The sequence below is a fragment of the Gossypium hirsutum genome, chromosome D06 (assembly GCF_007990345.1).
Source record: "Gossypium hirsutum isolate 1008001.06 chromosome D06, Gossypium_hirsutum_v2.1, whole genome shotgun sequence".
Classification (NCBI taxonomy): domain Eukaryota; kingdom Viridiplantae; phylum Streptophyta; class Magnoliopsida; order Malvales; family Malvaceae; genus Gossypium; species Gossypium hirsutum.
This window is the reverse complement of record NC_053442.1, coordinates 13154567-13177342: the sequence shown is the minus strand read 5'-3', so window position 1 is coordinate 13177342 and position 22776 is coordinate 13154567. Positions and strand designations below refer to the sequence as shown.

Here is a 22776-nt window from a genome sequence, read left to right as displayed (position 1 = left end):
GGGTCCATCTTTCTTTTGGAAGATATCTATGCCACTATTCCAAACAGGGTCTTACATGAAATTTTATACAATGTCGATGTCCCAGACATGGTCTTACACATAAATCTCAAATCAATACCACCTTCCCAAACATGGTCTTACACGATATCATATATTAGATTTCCTGTGGTTCGTACGGCTCTCAGATGTCGTAAATTAATCGAATTAAACTCGTAATTAATCATCCTATACCAAATTCAATTCGGCATTATAGTACACAGACATATAGTTCAATTCGGCTATGTATAAAACAAATACATTCAATTTAACATTATTTATTCACTTACGAACTTACCTCGGACAAAGACGAATGAAACGGGACGATTATTCGACAACTTTTGATTCCCCCGTTCCAAATCCGATTTCTTCTTTTCTTGATCTAATTCAATACAAATTTGACTTGTTTAATCATATATTTATTCAAATTTGTTCAAAAACACATAAATGGGAAAATTGCATTTTAGCCCTAACATTTCACATTTTCTCAATTTAATCCCTATTTCAAAACAACTCAAAATATTCAAAATTTCAACATAATCTAGTTAGGCCGAATCTACCTTAGGTCCCTAGCAACCCAATTCTATCATTTATTTCACATTTTGACCCCTCAATTTACAAAATTCACAATTTAATCCTTAATAAACATTTTTACTAAAAATCACTTAATTAAACATAACAATCTAACAACATATATTTATTTTTCATCATCAAACACAAAAATCATCAAGCTATCAATAATGGAAAATCTCAAATTCATCATCAATTCCGAAAATTAAAGCATGGGCTTGCTAAAACACAAAGCAACGATCTCAAAAACGTAAAAATTATCAAAACCCGATCAACTAACATACCTTAATCAAATATAGCAATGGTCGAACCTAGCTTGCTTCTTTTCTTTCCTTTTTTTTAAAGTTTCGGCAACAAGGATGAATGAATCATCCATTATCATGTTTTATTTTATTTTATTACATATTAATTTACTTTTTACTATTTTAACCTTAAGTATTTAATTATAAACTATATAATGGTTGTACAAATTTGTCCATGCATATTTCTAAGGGTTAAGTTACATCATAAGAACCCCACATTATAAAAGCTATAACAATGTAGCACCTTAACAAATAGCTAGCCACTTTTACATTTTATGCGATTAAATCCTTTTATAAAATCGAGCACACAAACGATAAAATTTTCACACATATAAATTAACATGCTGTAGACACCAAAAATAATATTAAAATATTTTTCTGACTCGAATTTGTGGTCCCAAAACTACTGTCCGACTAGGATCTAAACCGGGTTGTTACAATTCATTAAAAAGAAAGGAAAGCATATGGAGACAAATTTTATCCCAAAATTATGAAACGGAGGCAAAAGGTGAAGATATTCACTATAATACTAAAACTGACCATGCCTACGAGGGTGATAAATTTAATGACCTTAATAATATAACTCACCTAGATGGGGTAGATTTCTTTGAGAATCATTAGAAAAATTGATTTTATTTTTACATTTTTATTTTGTTTTAAGTATGTTTTATTTTATTGCATAAAGAATAATTTATATATTTAATAAATATTTGCAATGTTTCTCATATTATATTTTGTTTGTTTTTATGAAGAATATGAATATTAAACAAAATTTTGATAGGCCCAAAATCAATGGAAACATGTGTCTTGCAGATAGTGCTACAACACATACGATACTTAAAGATAAAAAATATTTTTCTCATTTGACAATGAATAATGCCCATGTTAATACAATATAGGGCAGTTCAAAACTTATTGAAGGCTTTGGCAGAGCTATTATATTGTTACCTAAAGGTACAAAATTTGTCATTAATGATGATTTATATTCCACTAAATCTCAAAGAAATTTATTGAGTTTTAAAGATATTCGTCTTAATGGATATCATATTGAGACTATGAATGAGAAAAAAATATTGAATATCTATATATTACAAATGTTGAATGTGGAAAGAAATATGTTTTGGAAAGGCTACCTACTTTTTCATCAGGTTTATATTATACACATATGACTGCAATTGAGTCACAAGTTATTACAAACCAGAAGTTTATAGAACCACATACTTTTACTATTTGGCATGACCAGTTAGGCCATCCTGGATCTATTATGATGCGAAAATCATCAAGAATTCAATTGGACACTCATTAAAGAACTAGAAGATTCTTGAATTCAAGGATTTATCTTGTGTTGCTTGTTCTCAAGGAAAATTGAATATTAGACCATCACCAGCTAAAGTTGGGATTGAATCTCCCACATTTCTGAAACTTATTCAAGGAGACATATATAGGCCCATTCATCCACCATGTGGACTGTTCAAATATTTTATGGTATTGATAGATGCATCTAGTAGGTGGTCACATGTATGTTTATTATCGACTCGTAACCTGGCATTTGCGAGACTACTTGCTCAAATAATTCAATTAAGAGCACAATTTCCAGATTATGCAATCAAAATTATTCGTCTTGATTTACATCCCAAGCTTTTAATGATTATTGTATGTCAATTAGGATAAAAGTTGAACAGCCTGTAGCTCATGTTCACACACAAAATGGTTTAGCTGAATTTTTTATCAAACGCCTCCAACTAATAGCTTGGCCATTGCTTATGATAACAAAACACTCTGTTACAGCTTAGGGATATGCTATTTTGCATACAGCAGCACTTGTGCACTTAAGGCCAACAAGTTATAATAAGTACTCCCCATTACAATTGACTTTTAGTCAGGAGCCATATATTTCCCATCTTAAAATTTTAGGATGTGCAGTATATGTTCCAATTGCTCCACCACAACGAACAAAGATGGGTCCTCAAAGGAGGTTGGGAATATATGTTGGTTATGAATTTCCTTCTATAATTAAATATGTTGAACCATTAACTAGAAATTTATTTACTGCACGATTTATTGATTTTCATTTTGATGAAACAACATTCCCAACATTAGGGGGAGAGAAAATACAACTGGTAAAAGAAATTACATGGGATGGATCATCATTATCTCAATTAGATCCTTGTACAAGTCCATGTAAACAAGAAATTCAAAGGATCATACAATTTCAAAACATCACCAATCAACTGTCTAATTCATTTACTGACCTAAAGAGAATTACAAAATCTCACATACTAGCTGAAAATTCTCCAATACGAATTGATATCCAAATAGGGCAAATTGTTAGTGCAAAAGAAAGTAATCCACGCCTGAAGTGTAGAAGGCCAATCAGTTCCAAAGATAAATATCCTCTTAAAAGGAAAAGAGCAATTATTCAATATGGTAATATTGTGGAGACAGGTGCCCAAGAAGAGGCCAAAGATATAACTAATCAAAAAACCCCCAGAACAGGTTCATGCACCTGAAAATGGTGATAACGAAGAAATCTCAATAAGTTATGTTACTTCAAGAAAAAGATGGAACCGAAAAAATATAGTTGTCGACAATAATTTTGCTTATAATGTTGCTATTGAAATAGCAAAAGAAAATTAGGATCGTAAGCCTAAATCTATTGAGGAATGTAGAAATAGAAAAGATTGGTCAAAATGGAAAGACACAATTCAAGCATAATTAAATTCACTTTATAAACGTGAGGTTTTTTGACCTATAGTCCAAACACTTAAATATGTAAAGTCGGTAGGATATAAATGGATATTTGTGTGAAAACAAAATGAGAAAAATGAAGTTGTAACATACAAAGCACGACTTGTAGCACAAGGACTTTTCCAAAGGCCCGATATTGATTATGAAGAGACATGTTCTCCTATGGTGGATGCAATCACGTTTAGATACCTTATTAGTCTGGCAATACGTGAAAAGCTTGACATACGTCTAATGGATGTTGTTACAGCCTATTTGTATGATACACTTGATAGTGAAATTTATACGAAAATCTCGGAAGGATTCAAAATCCTTTAAGGATATAGAGTTTCTTGAGAAAATTGCTTAATCAGATTAAAGAAAAGTTTATATGGATTAAAACAATCTAGACGCATGTGGTACAATCGTCTTAGTGAATATTTGTTAAAAGAAGATTATAAAAACGATCCAATCTGCCCATGTGTTTTTATAAAAAGGTATGAATCAAACTTTGTGATAATTGCTATTTATGTTGATGATCTAAATTTTATTGGCACTTCTAAAGAGCTTCAAAATTCATTAAATTATTTAAAGAAAGAATTTAAGATGAAAGATCTTGGAAAAATAAAGTTTTGTCTTGGCCTGCAAATCAAGCATTTAAAAGATAGAATTCATGTCCATCAGTCAACTTATACGAAAAAAATCTTAAAGAAATTTTATATGGATAAAACACATCCATTGAGTACCCCAATGATTGTACGATCGTTATATGTAAATAAAGATCAACTTCATACTTGTGAGAATGATGAAGAGTTTCTTGGTCCTGAAGTACCATATTTAAGTGTCATAGGAGCATTGATGTATCTTGCAAACAACACAAGACCTGATATAGCTTTTGCTATAAACTTGTTCGCAAGATTTAGTTCTTCCCCAACACGTAGACATTGGAATGGAATTAAACATGTATTTAAATATCTCAGAGGGACCATTGATATGGGGTTATTTTATTCAAATGATTCAAAATCCCTATTTGTTGGTTATGCTGATGATGGATTTATCGGATCCATATAAAGGTTGATCTCAAATGGGATATTTATTTAAATGTGGAGGTAGTGTCATATCATGGTGTTCGACAAAGCAGACATTAACTGCTGCCTCTTCAAATTATGCTGAAATAATTGCAAGGCATGAGGCAAGCCAAGAGTGTGTTTGGCTAAGGTTTTTAATCCAACATATCCAGAAGATATATAATTTGCCTTTACAAGAAATTATGTCAACTATCTTATACAAAGATAATGCAGCATGTATAGCTCAATTAAAGGGTAGTTATATCAAAGGTGACAGAACGAAACATATTTCACCAAAATTATTCTTCACTCATGATCTTGAGAAGAAAAGTGACATGGAAGTTCAACAAATTCGTTCTAGTGATAATTTAGCAGATCTTTTTTCCAAGGCATTGCCAACCTCAACATTTGAAAGACTACGAAACAAGAATGGAATGCGTCGACTCAAAGACATAATGTGATGTTATCATTCGGAGAAGTCTAAAACACGTTTCCTTAAATGGATGTCTATAACCTTTAAACTTTTATGAAAGACACTGGGTTTTCCTGGTAAAGATTTTTAATGAGGCAACTTGTAACAGGAGATTGTGTACTTTTTTCCTTCATTAGGTTTTTATCCCACATGGTTTTTCCTAATAAAGGTTTTAATGAGGCACATTTTTATTTAAAAGACTTCCAATGGGGAGTGTTGTAAATACATTAAATGGATGTCTATAACCTTTAAACTTTTATGAAAGTAATGCGTTAAAACCCCCCATTCTTTATTAAAGATGCTTAATGTACGTGTTAATGAAGTTGTTAAATAAGCTTCATTCATTTATGTGACATTGAATGTCAATGGCTTATATATAACTCTTTTATAAATGAAAAGAGGAGACAAGAAAATTCTCTATTTACTTTAAGTGTTCTTTTATTTAATTATTTTATAACAAAAATTTATTAAAAACCTTAAATTCCAAACAAACAAAAATTTTAAAATTTATGAAAATTTTTAATTTTTTTACATTCTGAATACTTATAATTTTGAAAAAAAAGATTATGAATTTGTTATTTTTTATAATTTTCTAAGTTTTACTATTTTTGGGATTTTTAAATTTTTTTTGGATATTTAATAATTTTTTAATGTTTATTTTTTTAATTTATTCAGTACTTTTTTAGGCTTTTTTTACATATATAATATAAAAAATTTTAAAAATTTCGAAAATGGTATCCCATCCTGATTAATTACCAAAATGGTATGGTGTGGAGTGGTAGAGGGTGGTGCATAAGCGGTACCACCCCTATTTTTCTGACGACTATCACAGACAGTTAAAAAACACAATTTTTTAATAGGTGAAGCCTTGTTGATAGGCGACACCAAAATGGTTCTTTCTACCATTTAAATACGAATCTAGTCTAGGTTTAAACCCGAGTCTGGATAGTGGTACCCATGGCATAGGCGGCACCAGTGGTGTCAATATCATAGGCGGCACCGATCAAGCATTCCAGTATTTTAGTAGTGTTTGAGCAAAAAAATTTAGAAAATTCAAGAATAGCAAAAAAAAATTCTGTAGAAGAAACATAAACAGACAGATAAGAATTCACAAGGTTAGTAGATATGAATTTTTTTTACATTACAGTAATTTCTTTTGTTTGAAATTGTATTGATAATTTTTATTTCTCTTATAACAGATTTAGTATTGAAGATGGCTAATCAATTTTTTGTATGCGTTTATTTCGATGGAGTAATTTTGACAACAGTTGGATGTATATTTGAATGCATCCAAAAAATAACAATGAGTTTAATAGAAATGTCTCGGATGATGATATGAAGGAAAGGATTAGTGCAAAAATTGTTAGACGTTGTTTGAGAAGGATCTCGAAACTTTTCTACAAGTTTTCAGTTTCGACAGATGCCATCAAATTCACCGTGATGGAACTTGTAGAAGATGAAGACATGGAGACAATGGTCGCTTTTTATTGTGGGAATTGAAGCGACCAAAATGCAGCAATTCAGTTATTGCTAAGTTAACTGATGTGGAGCCAGCTAAAGATCTCACTCCATTAGGTGAAGAACAAGGAGTTCAAGATCCATGTATGGTGGTTCCGATATCGTTTGTTGATAGTCAATCGACTGTACTCAGGATCGACATCGATCTTAATGTTACACCTGCGTCTGAGAACCAAAACCTGAGTCCTCGTTTACAAATACATCTGATGGTGCTTGAGATTGATGTAGATGGTGATGATGAATATGTTAGTAGTGATCCTTCTTATCACGAGGTTGATAATGATCCCAATGTGGACGAAGTTTTGAATGATATCAATGATGAAGGCACGGATGATGACAAAAATGTTAATGCTTCTTCAATCGGGAACCCAATTCGACGTATTGTGATACACAATAATCCTGGGGCACACATGTCGCTCATAGACCCCTATGTGGTGTATGCAGCCAAATTCTCGGAGTACCATGATATACTACCTCCTCACCGGCTAATCGTAGGTTCCGAACCTGGGGAGTTGTTCGTAGGCTAGAAATACAAAACCAAGGAAGAATACTTATTTGCCTCTAAGCGGTATAGCATGAATGTGTCGATGGACTACAAAGTAGTCATGTCTAAATCGATATTGTATATTAGAGAGTGTTGGAGGTCGATGGAAGACTGCAATTAGTGGATACGAGTCGTATTTTCCAGAAGTTGCAGATGTGGTAGATACGAATATTTGTTGGGCCTCATACATACACTTCAATACGTATGACAGAAGATCACCAAAAACTTGTTTGCAAAAACATCTGCACATGTATCATGCTAATGGTGAAGGACATGCAGACCATTATAGTTTCGGTACTGATTTTCGAAATGCAAGCACGACTCTAGTATTGAGTTTCATACTGGAAAGCATGGATAACTAAATATATGACAATGGAGGAGTTGTACGGAGATTGGGATGCGTCGTACAATAAGTTATAAGGGTGGCTAGTTGCTATGCGAGATTACGTGTCGGGGACTGTCATTGAGTTGGAGACACGACTTTTTTATGACTGGAATAACCAACTACAACCAGGAAGAAGAATTTTCCATCGGATGTTCTGAACGTTTGATCCATGTGTGCGGACATTTCCCCACTGCAAGTCGTTTGTACAGGTAGATGAGACCTGGCTATATGGGAAATATACGCAGATCCTACTTATTGTGGTTGCTCAATACGGGAACAAGAACGTGCTCTCAATAATGTTTGCCATTATGGACAAAGAGAACATGGAATCATAGGAATTCTTCCTCACGAGCCTATGGAGGTATGTTGTTAGTGACGATAATATTGCATCATATTCGATAGAGGGAAGGGAATAATTGCCACCATTAGGCATTTTGGTGTATTATGGAGATTCGTTTACTACATCTGGCACATCGCGGCTAACTTCCACCAAGAGTATAAGAATGCAAACTGGCGGAGACAAGTTGTGAAAATGGGTAAAATTTAGTTTCAATATATATTTTAATGTTTTAGTTTGCGACTATAACTTATCTTTTTTTAATACATACACAGCGTACGAGTTAGAGCCACACCATTTCCGGTAAAGGATTATCAGACTTGAGGGTGACATGTAAGGTGAAACGAACACTCCTTTTCGACAATGGTTGGGTACCATAGAGCCGTGTCAATAGGCTTAAAGTTTGATAACGGGTTTCGATATGGTCATATGACCACCAACCTAGTAGAGGTGGTTAACTCCATGTTGAGGAAAACATGACATCTTCTGATTTCATCTGTGTTCTCAGCTACGATCAACAGGCTAGCTACCTTGATGCCAAGAATAGGGTTGAAACAAGTCAACCAGATGAAGGCAGGACACGTATTTTTCAAAGATGTCAGTAATGCAATAGATGCGAACTGTCAAAAGGTGATGTCGATGGATGTGGAAATATATTCATGACAGTTTAAAACACTTTGAGTTACGGAGACCATCGGTCGTCAACCCGGTATCCCATCTAGGTCCTACGAAGTTAATCTCTAAAATAGGCAGTACGATTGCGGGAGGTTTCAAACACTTCATTATCCCTGTGCGCATATCATGGCAGCCTGTGCTCGTGCCTTAATCAATGTTGAATGGTTTATCATTGAGGAGTACGCTCTTGAGCACACGTTGCGTGTCTGAGAAAACAAGTTCCCCGTCCTGCGTGATCTATCTACATGAAAGGTGCCTCCAATGACTTTCGAGCTTGTCGTAGACAAAGGTTTACGTAAGAATCCAAAAGTGATAACACTCTAGAATAACGTATTTTTATGTATTAATTATGTATTTATTCTGATTATGATCCTGCTAATTTGAGCTATTTATGATCTTTTATCTCATAGGGACTAAATTTGAGGCAGAAGCAAAATTAAGGGCCAAAAGCGTGAATTTAGAGATAAAATGGGCCATGTGCGATACAAGGAAAAGTTGGTGCCAAAAGTGCAAGCATGGAGGACACAAGGGTTGAAATGCAAAAAGAAAAAGATTTTATTCTATTAAACTCTATTTTAATTATATTAGGATAATTAATATTGAGATAATTATTAAGGATTATTTTTAGGATTTTATTTTATCTTTATTTATCTTCAATTAAATGTATTTATCTTTTAGGAATTTAAGTAGGATTAGACTATCTCCCCTAGCACTATAAATAGGGGGTGAAGTGACTCAAAAGGGGATCCCATATTTTTCTGTAAACACTCTCTCCTCAAAAGTCTAGGCTTTTGTTCTTTTCATATTTCTTTTCAATAAAATCTTTATTTTTATTTTATTTATTTTCTTTTCTACCACAACCATGAGTCACGAAACCCATCTAGCCGAAGGTTGTCAAAAATCTCCAAAAGAGTTCATGAGGCTTAGAATTCGTACTTAGCCTCCTCGCTGAGTATTCATCGTTTCTCTGCATTACGGGGCTGACGCTTCCGTCCATGTCTCTAAAGAAGTAAGCTTTTCAACGTATGTAAAGGCGGCCGCTTTGTATGTTTTGGGAAGGTTGCACAGTCAGTTCGTTAGCTTACTGCGTCAGAGGTTGGCGAGCCCAAGAGACAAAATGGCGTAGGATTCGCCATTGAGAAGCGTTGATCTAGCATAAGACGATCCCACAGAAGCGACTGTTGGCTAGAGTCAGGTTCCACCACATCATAAGTCTAAGTCATTGGAACTGGTGGTCGTAGGCGTCCTCTTCCACTATAACTGGCTTATTCAGTTTGGGAAGGATCATCTAAAAGCCGAGGATTGAACCCAAGGCGGAACTAGACAATTGGAGGCTGGAATCTCCCATAAGAATTTCCTTTCTCTCAATTCTATTTTTAATTTCTCTAATTTTCGATTCAATATTCTTAAATTTGTTTTTATTTTATTTTTCGTTTTCAAATCCAAACATTTAATTCTGTTATTTTTTTATTTTATTTTTTTTCAGGCACGCAAGTTTTCTTGGGCAAGGTTCTGCCTAGGATTTCACAGAACAAGATATTTTGCAAGTCTAGTCCCTAAGGATTTGACCCTACTTCCCTTTTACTGTTCTTTTTCATTATTTATTAGGGATAGGATATTTTTGGTGCTTTCAACGACCGCATTAGAAAGGTCGTCCGTAAGTGACTGGAATCTATAATGAAATGGAAATCAAGGAGAAAATTGACGAGAAGCTTTGTGGCGTGTGCAGAGTAGCTGGGCATAATTGGAGTAAATGCCCGTAGCGAACCTACCATATTGGACAATCGTCGCGATCAGGTAGGAATTGATCTAATGTACTCCATGATGGAATTTGGATATATATATATTACATAGTTTGTTCCAAGTTTGTTCCAACACATCTCATTTAAAATTGGAAAGTTTGTTCCAAGTTTGTTCCAACACATCTCATTTAAAATTACAAAGTTTGTTCCAATACATCTCATTTAAATTTCAAAGTTTGTTATTTTTGCATTTATATTTTTTCATGTATATAAGTCGATAATTTATATCTAAGACACCATTTTATTTAAATTTAGTACCAAAAAGCCCAAAGTTTGTTCCAAGAGAATTAAGTCGGATATAAACTTGAAAGTTAAGTAAAAAAATGAGTTTAAATGCCCAAGTTTTACTATAATTAAATAAATACAAACTTAACCATTGAAATTACAGAAACCCCTAAAATTGATGGTTCAATGGTGTGGTCCTGGGGGTAAATTGTTGTGGTGGTTGGCGTTCACGTTGCGGGTGTTCACGGAAATCAATGTTATCCTCACTCGAACCTAGGGATGTGATAAACATAGTAGAAAAATCGTATTCCTCAAATGTTTGCCCGGGAGGAGTGCAGTATTGCGGTGGTAATGGGGCAAGAGGAGTGGAGTACTACGGTGGTAATGGGCTGAAGATATCAAATGTCATCGATGATCTCGGATTAGATAAATCAAAACTAGACTCGGGAAACTCTGAATGATATCCGTGGCCTGGCGAGCCCAGGAAATAGTCATCGACCACTAAGTTGGATGATAAGAACTATCCCTAGACATGTATAAGACCACTTGGGGTTAGGCGTCAGCTCATGTTTAGGTGAGGGCTCTAGCTCAGGTGTAGGAGGCGAATGTGGAAGGGGACAGAAGGGTTGCCCAAGTCGTGACATGTACGGCGGGATAACCATCAATTGCCCACCAAATAAATACGGTTTCCCTATCTCAAAGTACCACTGTATGTACTCTAAGGAGGGCTGCAAATTGAAAGAAAGATCTATGTAAGGTCTCTACCCCATCCGGTTTTTCCACACCATAATATATTGTTGATGCATTACTACCCAATTATTTCCATGTTTTCCCCTCTTGTTAATCTCGTAGATCTTCCCCAATTTCACTGGCAATGCCAGGATATACTATATGCATCCGAACTGTTGGAGTACTCGATCCTCGTTATAGTACTCCACTATCTGGAAATTGATATGGGTGCGTTAATGCACCACATGTGGGAGTGGATGTGGGCAGATGAGGGAATAACAACCACAATTTTTGGGAAAGAATAGGGCATCCAAATGAACTGCACAATTAATAACATGGTTATATTAACACGGGTCGAGTAAGATAGATAAAGTAATTACATGTCATGAATATTGGAATAACTTACCCCCTTCCGACATGTGTCTTAATCATCAGACAGTATATTGGAACCGTGTATGACCTCTCGATATTCGAATTAGTATTCCATCTATGAAAACAAAAAACTTGTTAGAATAATATCATTAGAAAAAAAGTGTCAAATAATTGTTATAATGGGTAAATTTTTATCACCTATTCACGATTGGAAATACATATGCTTGGTGACTAATCGATGCCAAGAATGGCATTCGGTAAAGCGCCCAAGGCTACAACAATATAAGGCATCTGCCTATGTTCACGGTAGAAGGCTTTGTCGTCCGGCAAAGCTCGTGATACAACATAGTTAGTACTGCGGAACCCCAACTATACGAATGGATGTTATGCAAATCAGTTAACAAGGGCAAGTACATCAAATGGACCTTGTTGTTGTTTGCATCCGGTATGAGTACACCCCTTATAATGTGCATAATGTACGCTCAAGCAGTGCACATCACCTCTCGCTCAGTGGTAGTAATCGGTAAATGCTCGAAATTGGCCTTCAACCATGAAAACCTCGAACCCGTAAATTTCGACTTAGCATTACCGGGAGAAACTCCCAGTAGGTTATAGCAAAAAATGGTCAGCTCAGAGATCATACTTACGCCCATTACTGCACTCCCGTTGATTAGGAGCCCGAGTTGCAGTGCAACATCCTCCAGAGTGATGGTACACTCCCCACATATCAAATGGAAAGTGTGGGTCTCTGAGTGCCACTACTCGACCAAAATGGATATTAAGCCGTATCGCAAATCAAACGTCCCGATTAATACTGTTGATCCAAATTCGGCTGACTCCAAGTATGGCATTAGCCATTCATCCAGCAAATATCCTAAACCATTCTCACGACCGCTTAATGCGCGGTATGGGCCCTGGCACTATTAAATTACAAAAATACTTAATATAATCTAATTTAATTTCGTAAATGACGTGGAACTTTTTATAAGGGGACTCGTGAGTAACAAATAACAATTTTATTACCATCTCATTAATTGTTTTAAATATGTGATCATCATCGTTAATCAAAGAATCCATTTAAATATTTGCAATTAAAAAAAAGTTCAATTAGTTTGTTGCAGAAACACATTTCGGTAATTAATTTGTATTTGGGCTTTTTTATCCCACTAATAGGAAAAATATTATTAAAATACATAAATGTGACACCTTAACACGAAGTTACGAATAACACATTTCGATAATTAATTTCTAAGGTGGTTCATTTTAAATAATTATCAAAACACCTAAATGTAATACAATAAATATTACAATAAATATAGTACAATAATATCATTACAAAAATACTAAACAGTTTTGTCCACATCACATTTTTTGTTGTACTATTGCAGGATATAATAAATTCCAACTCAATTATCCCATCTTTTACCTACAAAAAAAATGTTAAAATAACAGAAACTATCAAAAACAAAATAAACCTAATTGGACTATATGTTGTTATTTGCATCTAATAATAAACCAAAAAAAAAAAAAAGCCCTTCAAAAAATATAACAGAAACATACCTGCACACTTTCTTACAAACGTAGTACCTTACAAAAATAATTTAAAAAAGAATCAAAATCTCAATAAATCAAAAACATTTGTAAAATAATTAAAAAAACAAAAAATAGCATTAATAACCTATAAATCAAAATAAACACTAAACTAAACAAATAATTTATAAATACTAAAAAGTTACCTCTTTTGATCTTTTCTGTTAAAACCCTAAATGAAATCCTTTTTGATCTTTTTTTAAACCTTAAACAAAACCCTCTAATCTTTTTTTAAACCCTAAACAAAGCCCTCTAATCCCTATTTTTTTCAAACCATGATCAAAATTGTTTAATCTTTTTTTATTCAAACCTTAAACTCTAACAAAACCTTTTTCTTCAAACCCCAAATCCCTAACGAAATCTTTTTTTTCAGTTCTCCTTCCCTTCTCTTTTATCTTTTCCTTCTTCTTTTCTTTATTATGCTAATCTTCTATTTTTCTTTCTTTTTTTTTCCTTCTCATTCTCTTCTCTTTCGAATTTATTTTTTTTCATTTTGGGAGACTATGGTTATAAGGTCTCCCAAACCCTGAATTCACGAGACCCTTAAGGGTCTCATCCCATCACCACGTAGCAATAGTAGCCATGGCAGGAGTCAGGGCTGGCATCGGTGCCGCCTGTCAAGAAGGCTTCACTAGTGCTGCCTGAAACGCAACCTTTAACATATTTTTTTCGATTTTCCTTTTTTTTTTTCATTTTACATTTGTTTTGTATTTGTATTTGAGTGCTGTAGTCAGGTATTTTGGTACCGCCAATGAAGAAGGCTTAGCCATTAAAAAAGTATTGTTTTAATTGATTATGACAGTTGTTGGGAAATAAGGGTGGTGTTGCCTCTGCACCACCCTCTACCACCCCAAACATCCCATTCCCGTAATTAATCGGGGTGGGATACTATTTTTGAACATTTAAAATTTTTTTATATTATATATGTAAAAAAGTTAATTATTTATTTTAACACGTGATAGCCTGTAATTGGATGAATTAAACCAAAATGATAATTTAAATATAGTTGAGGGGACAAAAGACGTATTCAACAATAATTTTACCACCATCACTCAAAGCGAGCCTCAATACTTGTCCTTGATCTAGTAGGATTTGGGCAAAGTTTTAAATGTGGTTCTGTCAAACTTTACAAGGGGCCCAAACCGAGCAGGTATTATTGGACTTATATAAATTATAAAGCATCAGAGCCACACACGTGTTGAGTTGGTACTACTGGCTACCGTTAGATGATTACCTCCTGACCGGAATATATTCTCAATAAAAGGCGTCGAACTGGTTTCTGTCTTATCTTCATTCAGCTTGACTCCATTGGTCCACTTGACCTTTGAATTTACCCAAACCGTGGAGAAGGGAGAAGAAAAAAAGTATGGGTTCTGATTTGTTGAGTCAAACAAAGCCAATCCCAATCCCAACCCAAGAAGAAGATCCTTCAAGCCAATCCACAGCTCTCCTTTCTTTCAACACTGATTCTTGTTTAGATCCTTCAACGAAAGCATCCCCTTCCAGGGCCAGCACCACCATCATCTTCATTGCTTTAACACTCCTCGCTTGCATTGCTCTTTCCGCTGCCTTGGCCTTTGCTTTCCTCTTTTACTCTTCCTCCTCTCCATCATCTTCCTTTTCAGCTACACTTCACAACATTTCTCGTCCTCTGAAGACACTGGAAAAGCCGGTGGTCATTTTGATTTCCTCTGATGGGTTTCGATTTGGGTACCAGTTCAAGACCTCAACACCAAACATCCACCGTTTGATTGCTAATGGGACTGAAGCTGAGACGGGTCTGATTCCTGTTTACCCGACTCTTACTTTTCCTAATCATTACTCTATCGTGACTGGCCTGTATCCTGCTTATCATGGTATTGTAAATAACCATTTTGTGGATCCTAAGACTGGTGAGGTTTTCAATATGCGAAGTCATGAGCCCAAGTGGTGGTTAGGTGAGCCGCTTTGGGAGACTGTGGCCAATCATGGGTTAAAGGCTTCTACCTACTTTTGGCCTGGAAGTGAGGTAAAAAAGGGTTCTTGGGATTGTCCTAAAAACTTCTGTATGTTCTATAATGGTTCTGTTCCTTTTGAGGATAGAGTTGATACTGTTTTAAGCTACTTTGATTTGCCTAGTAGTGAGATTCCTGTGTTTATGACAATGTATTTTGAGGATCCTGATCATCAGGGTCACCAGGTTGGACCTGATGATCCCGAGATTACTGAGGCTGTTGCTAGAATTGATGGTTTGATTGGGAGGTTGATTGCTGGTTTAGAAAAAAGAGGGATTTTTGAGGATGTTACCATAATTATGGTTGGAGACCATGGGATGGTTGGTACATGTGATAAAAAGCTGATTTTCCTTGATGATTTGGCTCCTTGGATTAACATTCCAGGGGATTGGGTCCAGTATTATAGTCCGGTGCTTTCAATTCGACCACCTCCCGGTTATGCACCATCTGATGTTGTTGCAAAGATGAAAGAAGGATTGGAATCTGGGAGAGTTGATAATGGGAAGCATTTGAGGGTTTATCTTAAGGAGGAGCTACCTAGTCGACTGCATTACGCAGAAAGTGATCGGATTCCTCCCATAATAGGGCTGGTTGACGAGGGTTTTACAGTAGAGAAGAAAAGGACTAAGCATAAAGAGTGTGGAGGGGCACATGGGTATGACAATGCATTTTTCTCCATGAGGACCATTTTTATTGGTCATGGTCCTCAATTTGCAAGGGGAAAGAAGGTGCCGTCTTTTGAGAATGTTCAGATATATAACTTGGTAACTTCAATTCTCAAGCTAGAGGGTGCTCCTAATAATGGTTCTTCAGCATTTGCTGAGTCTGTTCTTTTGCCTAGTCAGTAATTTTATCTCCTAAGCATGTTCAGAGTGATCTTAGCTGCTGAAATATGGGAGTAGAAGTGGGCAAGATGTCAGCTGCAAAGCCAAGTGATTATCTGTTCATCAATGCATATAATTGCAAATGATGTTAGTGAAATTTGGACCAGTTGATAGCATTGAGTTACAGATGTTTGTAGTTTGTATCTCCTCTAAATCCTTGGCTCCAACTTTGCGCTTACCTGAACTGCAGCATGTCATCTGAAATTCATATTACTATTTTGTGCAATGCTCGTATGATGTTTTAGAAGTAAAATCAAACTACATTGTTAAAAACCAAAATATTCTGGCATTGTTCTCTCTGCTTCTGCTCCCTCCTTAGACAAGGCGTAGGTTGCTCATCCAATTTGGGGTCTTTTTCTAGCACCTGCTTTGGATCTTGGTATTTATAATAAATTGAAAACTTGTTATTTGAAGATAGTTTTTCAGTATTTGCTTTTTTACCTGGATGGAAAATTGCATCATACATTTATGTTTTGTGGGATTAATTTTGTCTAAGATTCTTATAGCAAATGGACAAGGTTTTTAGGGTTTAGGGCTTAGGGATGATTTGCTTTATTCATTCTTGTTGAGGAACAAAAGGGAGCATTGGACTGTAAGATATTTGGAATCATGCAAACAAGGAGTACATACTATTTGACATAGAAGTGGTTTCTTAAGATTTTTCAAAGGCAAATATTGGAATCTTTGATTCTTATGGAATGCAATGTGTTTATCCTGCATGGTTGACTCTGCCATTCTTGTGAAGAATGAAGAAGGGTTGTGGTACTGATGTTTGTCCATGGAGGTCATAGCAGAGTTGGTCAGGGACATTTATAATGTTCTATGATTTATTGTTAAGTTCAGAGATTCATGAAACCAAAGTTTGATAAAATTTTCAGTTTTTCTATTCATTTGATCATTGTTACCCACACTGCATAAGTAGAATGACTTAGTTACACTCTGTAGGCTTAGGTCTTTACTATCGATACACTCTCATTAGAACTTATGGAAGATATCAGAGAAATGCCGGTTTAGAATAAGATTAAAGAGTTTGAGAGTAAGTTTTCTTAGAGCAGTCCTGGTTCTACTTACATGCTTTTAGCATATGTTCGTGGCATTTCTTTTTCTGGTACTTTTAGGTGCATTTCTGCTTTTAATGATATTCTTCTTAACCCAAATAAAATAAGATAATTTCTCTTTTTATCTATTTATATTTTTGTTGAAAGCATAGCATGAATCTGAGTCACGCTTAGGAATAAACTAGTCGGTTTGTTGATCATTTTCTTGGATAATTTATGAGCTTAAAGAAATGTCGAGCTTATTCATGGCAGCTTGAGGTAAGGTTTAAGTGTGGAAGAGAGGTAAAGGTTCACACGGGGGGCCTTGAGCATGATTTGGCAAAGTAACAGTAGGTTAAGTGTCTTGAGGATGAAGGGTTATTTATACCCTTCATGGTGGGATCCTCACCATAAAGGTCTCGTATGTGGGAGAGCTGCTAGCTGAGTCATGGAGGGCTCTCAGCATGTGTATTTAGATGTGATTGGAGGATGCATTTTCCTGCTAAAGACTCTCACATGAGTCCCAACGTGATAGGGGAAGAAGGGTAAAGTGTCTCTGCATGTAATACCTAGCTATCTCCAAGGGATCCAATCTTCTACTTCTATAGTTAGGGTCATAGGTGGTAGGTGCTCGAGGAGCATCGAACCTTCTTCGTGTTTTGTCGAGGGGGCTTTCTTTTTATGTCTTTGGATGTTCAAGCGAACTAGTTATAATAAGCCCAGCACATCTCCAAACGTGACAAGTTCTTTACAAGTTGAAACCAACTGTAAATTAATGTAATATTAATAACTAACCTATTTAAAATCACAGGTGAAGAGGACAGGTTAGCTAACACTGCCTTAGTTGTAAAAGAAAGTTGTTTTTGGTGTATGTAATATTAATAACTAACCTATTTAAAATTCCCCAAGTATTAATATTGGTAATCAGCTGGTACCTACTTTTACACCAAAGCCGAGTCCCCGCCATCCACCATTACCTGGGACTGGAGGCCATGCATTTTATTTTGTCACATTTCTTAGAAAAAAAAAATCAAAGAGATTGTGGTGGTGCAATGAAATCTGGCCTAAAAAATCCCTTGAAAAGGGATTGTTCCACGCATTCCATCCTAGCAAGTTCCCACATTAATCTCGTCAAAGCTTGATATTTTCGAATCCCACCTTTTTCAGCTTGGAATTACCTTCTTATGAGGTATGATGAGAAAAACTTCGTAATATTTTGTTTTACTCTAATTTTGTTGATAAATACACTATAGATTCTTTTATACATGTCTATGTTATCAAACAAAAATTGACATGTAATTCTTTTTAGGAATAATATATTTGAAAAAGGAAATTATTTGTTAAAAATCCTTTTATAAAAATTCCCAAATTATATATTTTTAAAAATAAAGTAGTATGAGATATATTACAATGTTTTTTTTTTTGAATAAACAAGTGATTAATGTTAGCTAAAGTACTATGGGATATATTACCAGAGACATATTTAACACGAAATTAATGTTTAAAAATTAAAGTATAGGGTGTATATTTTATAAAAGAACATTAATTATTCTTAAAATTATTTCATTAATAAACTATTGAAATTATAAGTGAAAAATAAAATTATGATGGCTAATTGTATCTCTAACTCAAAGGTGTAAGGAAAATGGAATCCATTAAAAATGCTTTAGCCTAACTTTTCTTCTCTTTCTTATTCTAAATTTTAACTGACAGCTTAACAGGCCGACCAGTTAAAGGTCCTGAAGCCGAACCAAGGAAATTATCAACGAAAATGCAACTAAAACACTTGTTTTGTTAACTAACTACCCTAAAATATAGGAGGCTGTCTTTCCCTTTGACTTTTTGCCTTAGACAGTTTGACCTTCTCTTTCTCAATCTCCATGCTTCTATCCCGAATAAATAAATAAATCCCACGAAAAGTTTCACAAACTTTATTAGTTTCACAGCTCAAATTAACCTGAAAACTTTATAAAGTACATCAAATCTTTCTTCCCTTTCAGTCTCTCCCTGCTTTCCTTAGAGAATCTCTTTAGATTAGATGGCAGATGTTAATAGATTATCAGCATTACCGTTTCGTTCTTCTTCAGCTTCGTTGCTGACATCCTTTGCATCCACCTTGAACTCTCGACAACTGGGTCTTCCACCCAATTTTAATCCAGAAAGGAAAAGCTGTTCTTTGTCTTCTTCTTCTCCTTCGGTTGCCGGTGTTTCTAGCCTTCCTTCGACTTCCAGGAAACAATTGCTGTCTTTCAAGGTAAAGGGATTTGCTTTTTTGTTCTGGGTTTTTTTTTGGTTTTATTTCTATTCATCAGTCAAATTATGAGTACCCATTTGTTTGTTTTTGCATTTTTTGTATGAAAATTAGGAGACTGATGCATCGTTTCCCTCATTTGAGTTTTGCCTTCTGTTTTTTTTTTGTATGAGAACCTATTCGTTTTGATTCTATTGGTCATAGAAGCTTTATTTTGAATTTGGATCTTGTTCTTTTATTTATTTATTTCTTGCTTACCACTGTTCTTTAATGAGTTTGGGCTAATCTATTGTCCCTTTCTCTAGGCTATTATAGATTAACAAACTCTATGCTCTACTGCAACTACAATTTTCAGCTTAGGGCTTGTGTACAGACTACAGAGCGCCTAAACTTTCTTACAATGATTTCTTTGAATCCTGTCTCAACTGGATCAAGGCATAGAGTTTTGTTTACCAGTTCTCATCTGTGCCATATTACATGCCTTAAGATCTATCAGCTTACTGATGCTTATACACCTGGTTTTTGTGGGTCACTAAGTTGGGAGTTTTCTAAATTCATTTCATCATCCCTGTGTATTATTCTATTTATTGTCAGTTCCTTTTTTACCAGAACATGGTTTCGGGATGATGTTATTTTCTGGCACATTAACTTGGTAGTGATCAGTATCTACCATTTTATGGGGGTAAGTATGTTGAATTCCGAAGTTCTGTGGTGAAATCTCTTGCAATTTTAGTTACACAGTTTCACTTGATTTGGACTTCTTATCACTTATGGCTGATAGCATTCACTTATTTATTGTTATTATGAATTGCATGAGGGTAAAACATGTTAAAAGATTTAAGCACGAAAACTTCTCCAGCATTTATGGCTTCTTCTCGTCATTCATGGCTGATAGCATTAACTTGTGGTGACTTGAGTCAGTCTTACTGCTAATTATGTATGAAATGTTGTCCTGCACTGGACTTTACTGGATTTCTTGATACTATTTGGAGAAACTATTGATTTGTGTCCTACAGATGAGATTTAGAACCATTAACCAAGTTTCTTATTGCAGGTTCATGCAACTATCACTGAAACAAACCAGCCGAAATGGTGGGAAAGGAATGCAGGACCAAATATGATTGACATTCACTCCACTCAAGAGTTTTTGAGTGCCTTAAGTGAAGCTGGAGACAGATTAGTAATTGTTGAATTTTATGGAACTTGGTGTGCTTCTTGCAAAGCTCTATTTCCTAAGGTAACTAATGCCTTTCTTGACCTCTATTCAGGTTTTGTAATACTTGAATGTTCAAAATCAACTTTTAGTCCCTATTAATTCTATTTGATTTTTGCGTTGGAAGTGCTTTAGGTATATCTTGTATAAATATAGTGTTATTCTTATTCCAATAAAATGATGAAAAATAGATAATGACTCTGAGTTGCCAAGTGGATCTTGGTTATGCTGAGTTTCACCTGGTCTTGGCAATTTATACAGAAGTTGACATTTGTTAAGGTGGTCTAGATGACATGATGATCAGTGGAGGGTTCAGTTGTTCTCCGATATAACGGCCATCCTTCTTTATCAGGAAATATTGGCACAGGGTCTTTCTATATGAAATGAAAATATGCAATCAAAAAGCTTACTGGAGCAGCATAAAGCCTTCGATGAAATTCATAATCTCTTAGTGTGAGATATCCATGAAATGCAATGGATCTTCAGATTAAATAACTGGAAAAGAGGGGGCATGTGGGGTGGGAGCACGCTTTCCAGCAACTACTACTTGTTGAGACTAATATAATTTAGTCATTTCCATGTAACCAAATAATAAAACTGATGCTTGCACTATCTACTCATCTTGTTTGACAGAGCAAAAGTTTTTCAGTTCACTGCATGCATCTACTCAAGAATGCATCTGATAACAGTTTCTCAAATCAGGCTAATAGCTGTGCTCTTTAAGTAATTAATGTTTGAAGCATTTAATGTTATCCACTTTTTGAAATAGCTGATGTTGTTTCTGAACTATGGCAACTTTTTCCTGATGTTGCCTTTTGATGAATCTGGCAGCTCTGCAGGACAGCCCAAGAAAACCCTGAAATTTTGTTCCTCAAAGTCAATTTTGATGAGAATAAGTCTATGTGTAAAAGTTTGAATGTGAAGGTGCTTCCTTATTTCCACTTCTACCGTGGTGCACATGGTCAACTGGAATCATTTTCTTGTTCGCTAGCCAAGGTTTGTATTTTATCCCCTCCGAGCCCATGGTCATGTTTGCACTTGTATAAGTTAACTGTTCTCCACTTGGCTGCTGGGAAATGGAATAGAAAGGGGAAAAAAAAAGAAGTTAGCCATAGAATAATCATAGGAAAATTTAGCCCAACATTAGAGCACTGTCCTTGAAAAAGAGGTTGATGCATTGAAATCTGGTTCTAGAGTACATTGCTTGCTCGACCATAGGTGCACCATCAGAAGAATCTTTCAGCATACTGTAACTTGCTTGAAATGCTGCATGTTAGAATAATGATTCCTTTTTTCCCTCTTTTTGGTGCTGGTTATTTGGTTAAGTGAATAGGAAGAGAAATATTCAAGGTGGAAGGACAACGTACTAGAAGACTCTTCTTTATGCATATTTAGGCTTCTGACTTGCATGTATAGACGACCAATTTTCTTATGCAACTGCATCATTTAAAGAAATATTCAAAATAAAATGATTAGCTACTTTTCCTTATCATCTGCAGTTTCAGAAAATAAAGGATGCTATCCAAACTCACAGACAACCGCATTGCAACATTGGTCCGTCAAAGGCAGTCGGAGACCTGAATCTCGAATCCGTATCTGCACCAATTGAGAAGCCAGCTGTGTCAACCCAAACAAGCGATTCGTTATAAAGCATGTGTCTCCATATGTGCATTTCCATGTATATTGCACATCCAGTCGACACTCATTTTCAGCTTATCTTAATAGTATTCCTGTATATTGGCATTTTTCTGTGTAAAAGAATACTCAAGTAGAAATTCGTAGCTTTGCAGCATTCTTTTCGTAGCTTTGCAGCATTCTTTCTCATTCTTATTCTGCCTGTTATATATGTAACCTCCAAATTCAAGTGGAAATCAAATTCCCATGTTTCTGAAATCTGAACCATCCTTACCTTTTTTTCCCCCGAACTCTATCCGTACAATATAAGAAATTCGATGTCTTAAAATGGTATGTATGCGGCTTTCACAAAGTAGATCAAACCTAGCAGCCATTGTAATGAAATGATGAAACCGTGGACCTTGGAAACAATAG

At 35.2% G+C, this 22776-nt stretch overlaps 2 protein-coding genes across 2 annotated transcripts; both read left to right on the top strand.

Moving 5' to 3' along the window:
- Window positions 1-14627: 14627 nt before the first annotated feature.
- On the top strand, window positions 14628-16639 carry LOC107901121 (ectonucleotide pyrophosphatase/phosphodiesterase family member 3). Its single transcript, XM_016826998.2, has one exon. It carries the CDS (start codon window positions 14715-14717, stop codon window positions 16188-16190), a length of 1476 nt encoding a protein of 491 aa, XP_016682487.2. The 5' UTR covers window positions 14628-14714; the 3' UTR covers window positions 16191-16639.
- Window positions 16640-18859: 2220 nt separating this feature from the next.
- Window positions 18860-22620, top strand: LOC107901123 (thioredoxin-like 2, chloroplastic). The gene is made up of 4 exons (XM_016827003.2): window positions 18860-19517; window positions 20569-20751; window positions 21559-21723; window positions 22227-22620. Exons 1-4 carry the CDS (start codon window positions 19302-19304, stop codon window positions 22374-22376), a joined length of 714 nt encoding a protein of 237 aa, XP_016682492.1. The 5' UTR covers window positions 18860-19301; the 3' UTR covers window positions 22377-22620.
- Window positions 22621-22776: the final 156 nt, after the last annotated feature.

Excerpts from the sequence above, each read along its gene's own strand:
- LOC107901123 (XM_016827003.2), top strand. The coding sequence starts at position 19,302 with ATGGCAGATGTTAATAGATTATCAGCATTACCGTTTCGTTCTTCTTCA. Across the intron at positions 19,518-20,568 it reads AACAATTGCTGTCTTTCAAG|GTTCATGCAACTATCACTGA; the intron begins GTAAAGGGATTT and ends TTCTTATTGCAG. Across the intron at positions 21,724-22,226 it reads TTTCTTGTTCGCTAGCCAAG|TTTCAGAAAATAAAGGATGC; the intron begins GTTTGTATTTTA and ends TATCATCTGCAG.
- LOC107901121 (XM_016826998.2), top strand. The coding sequence starts at position 14,715 with ATGGGTTCTGATTTGTTGAGTCAAACAAAGCCAATCCCAATCCCAACC.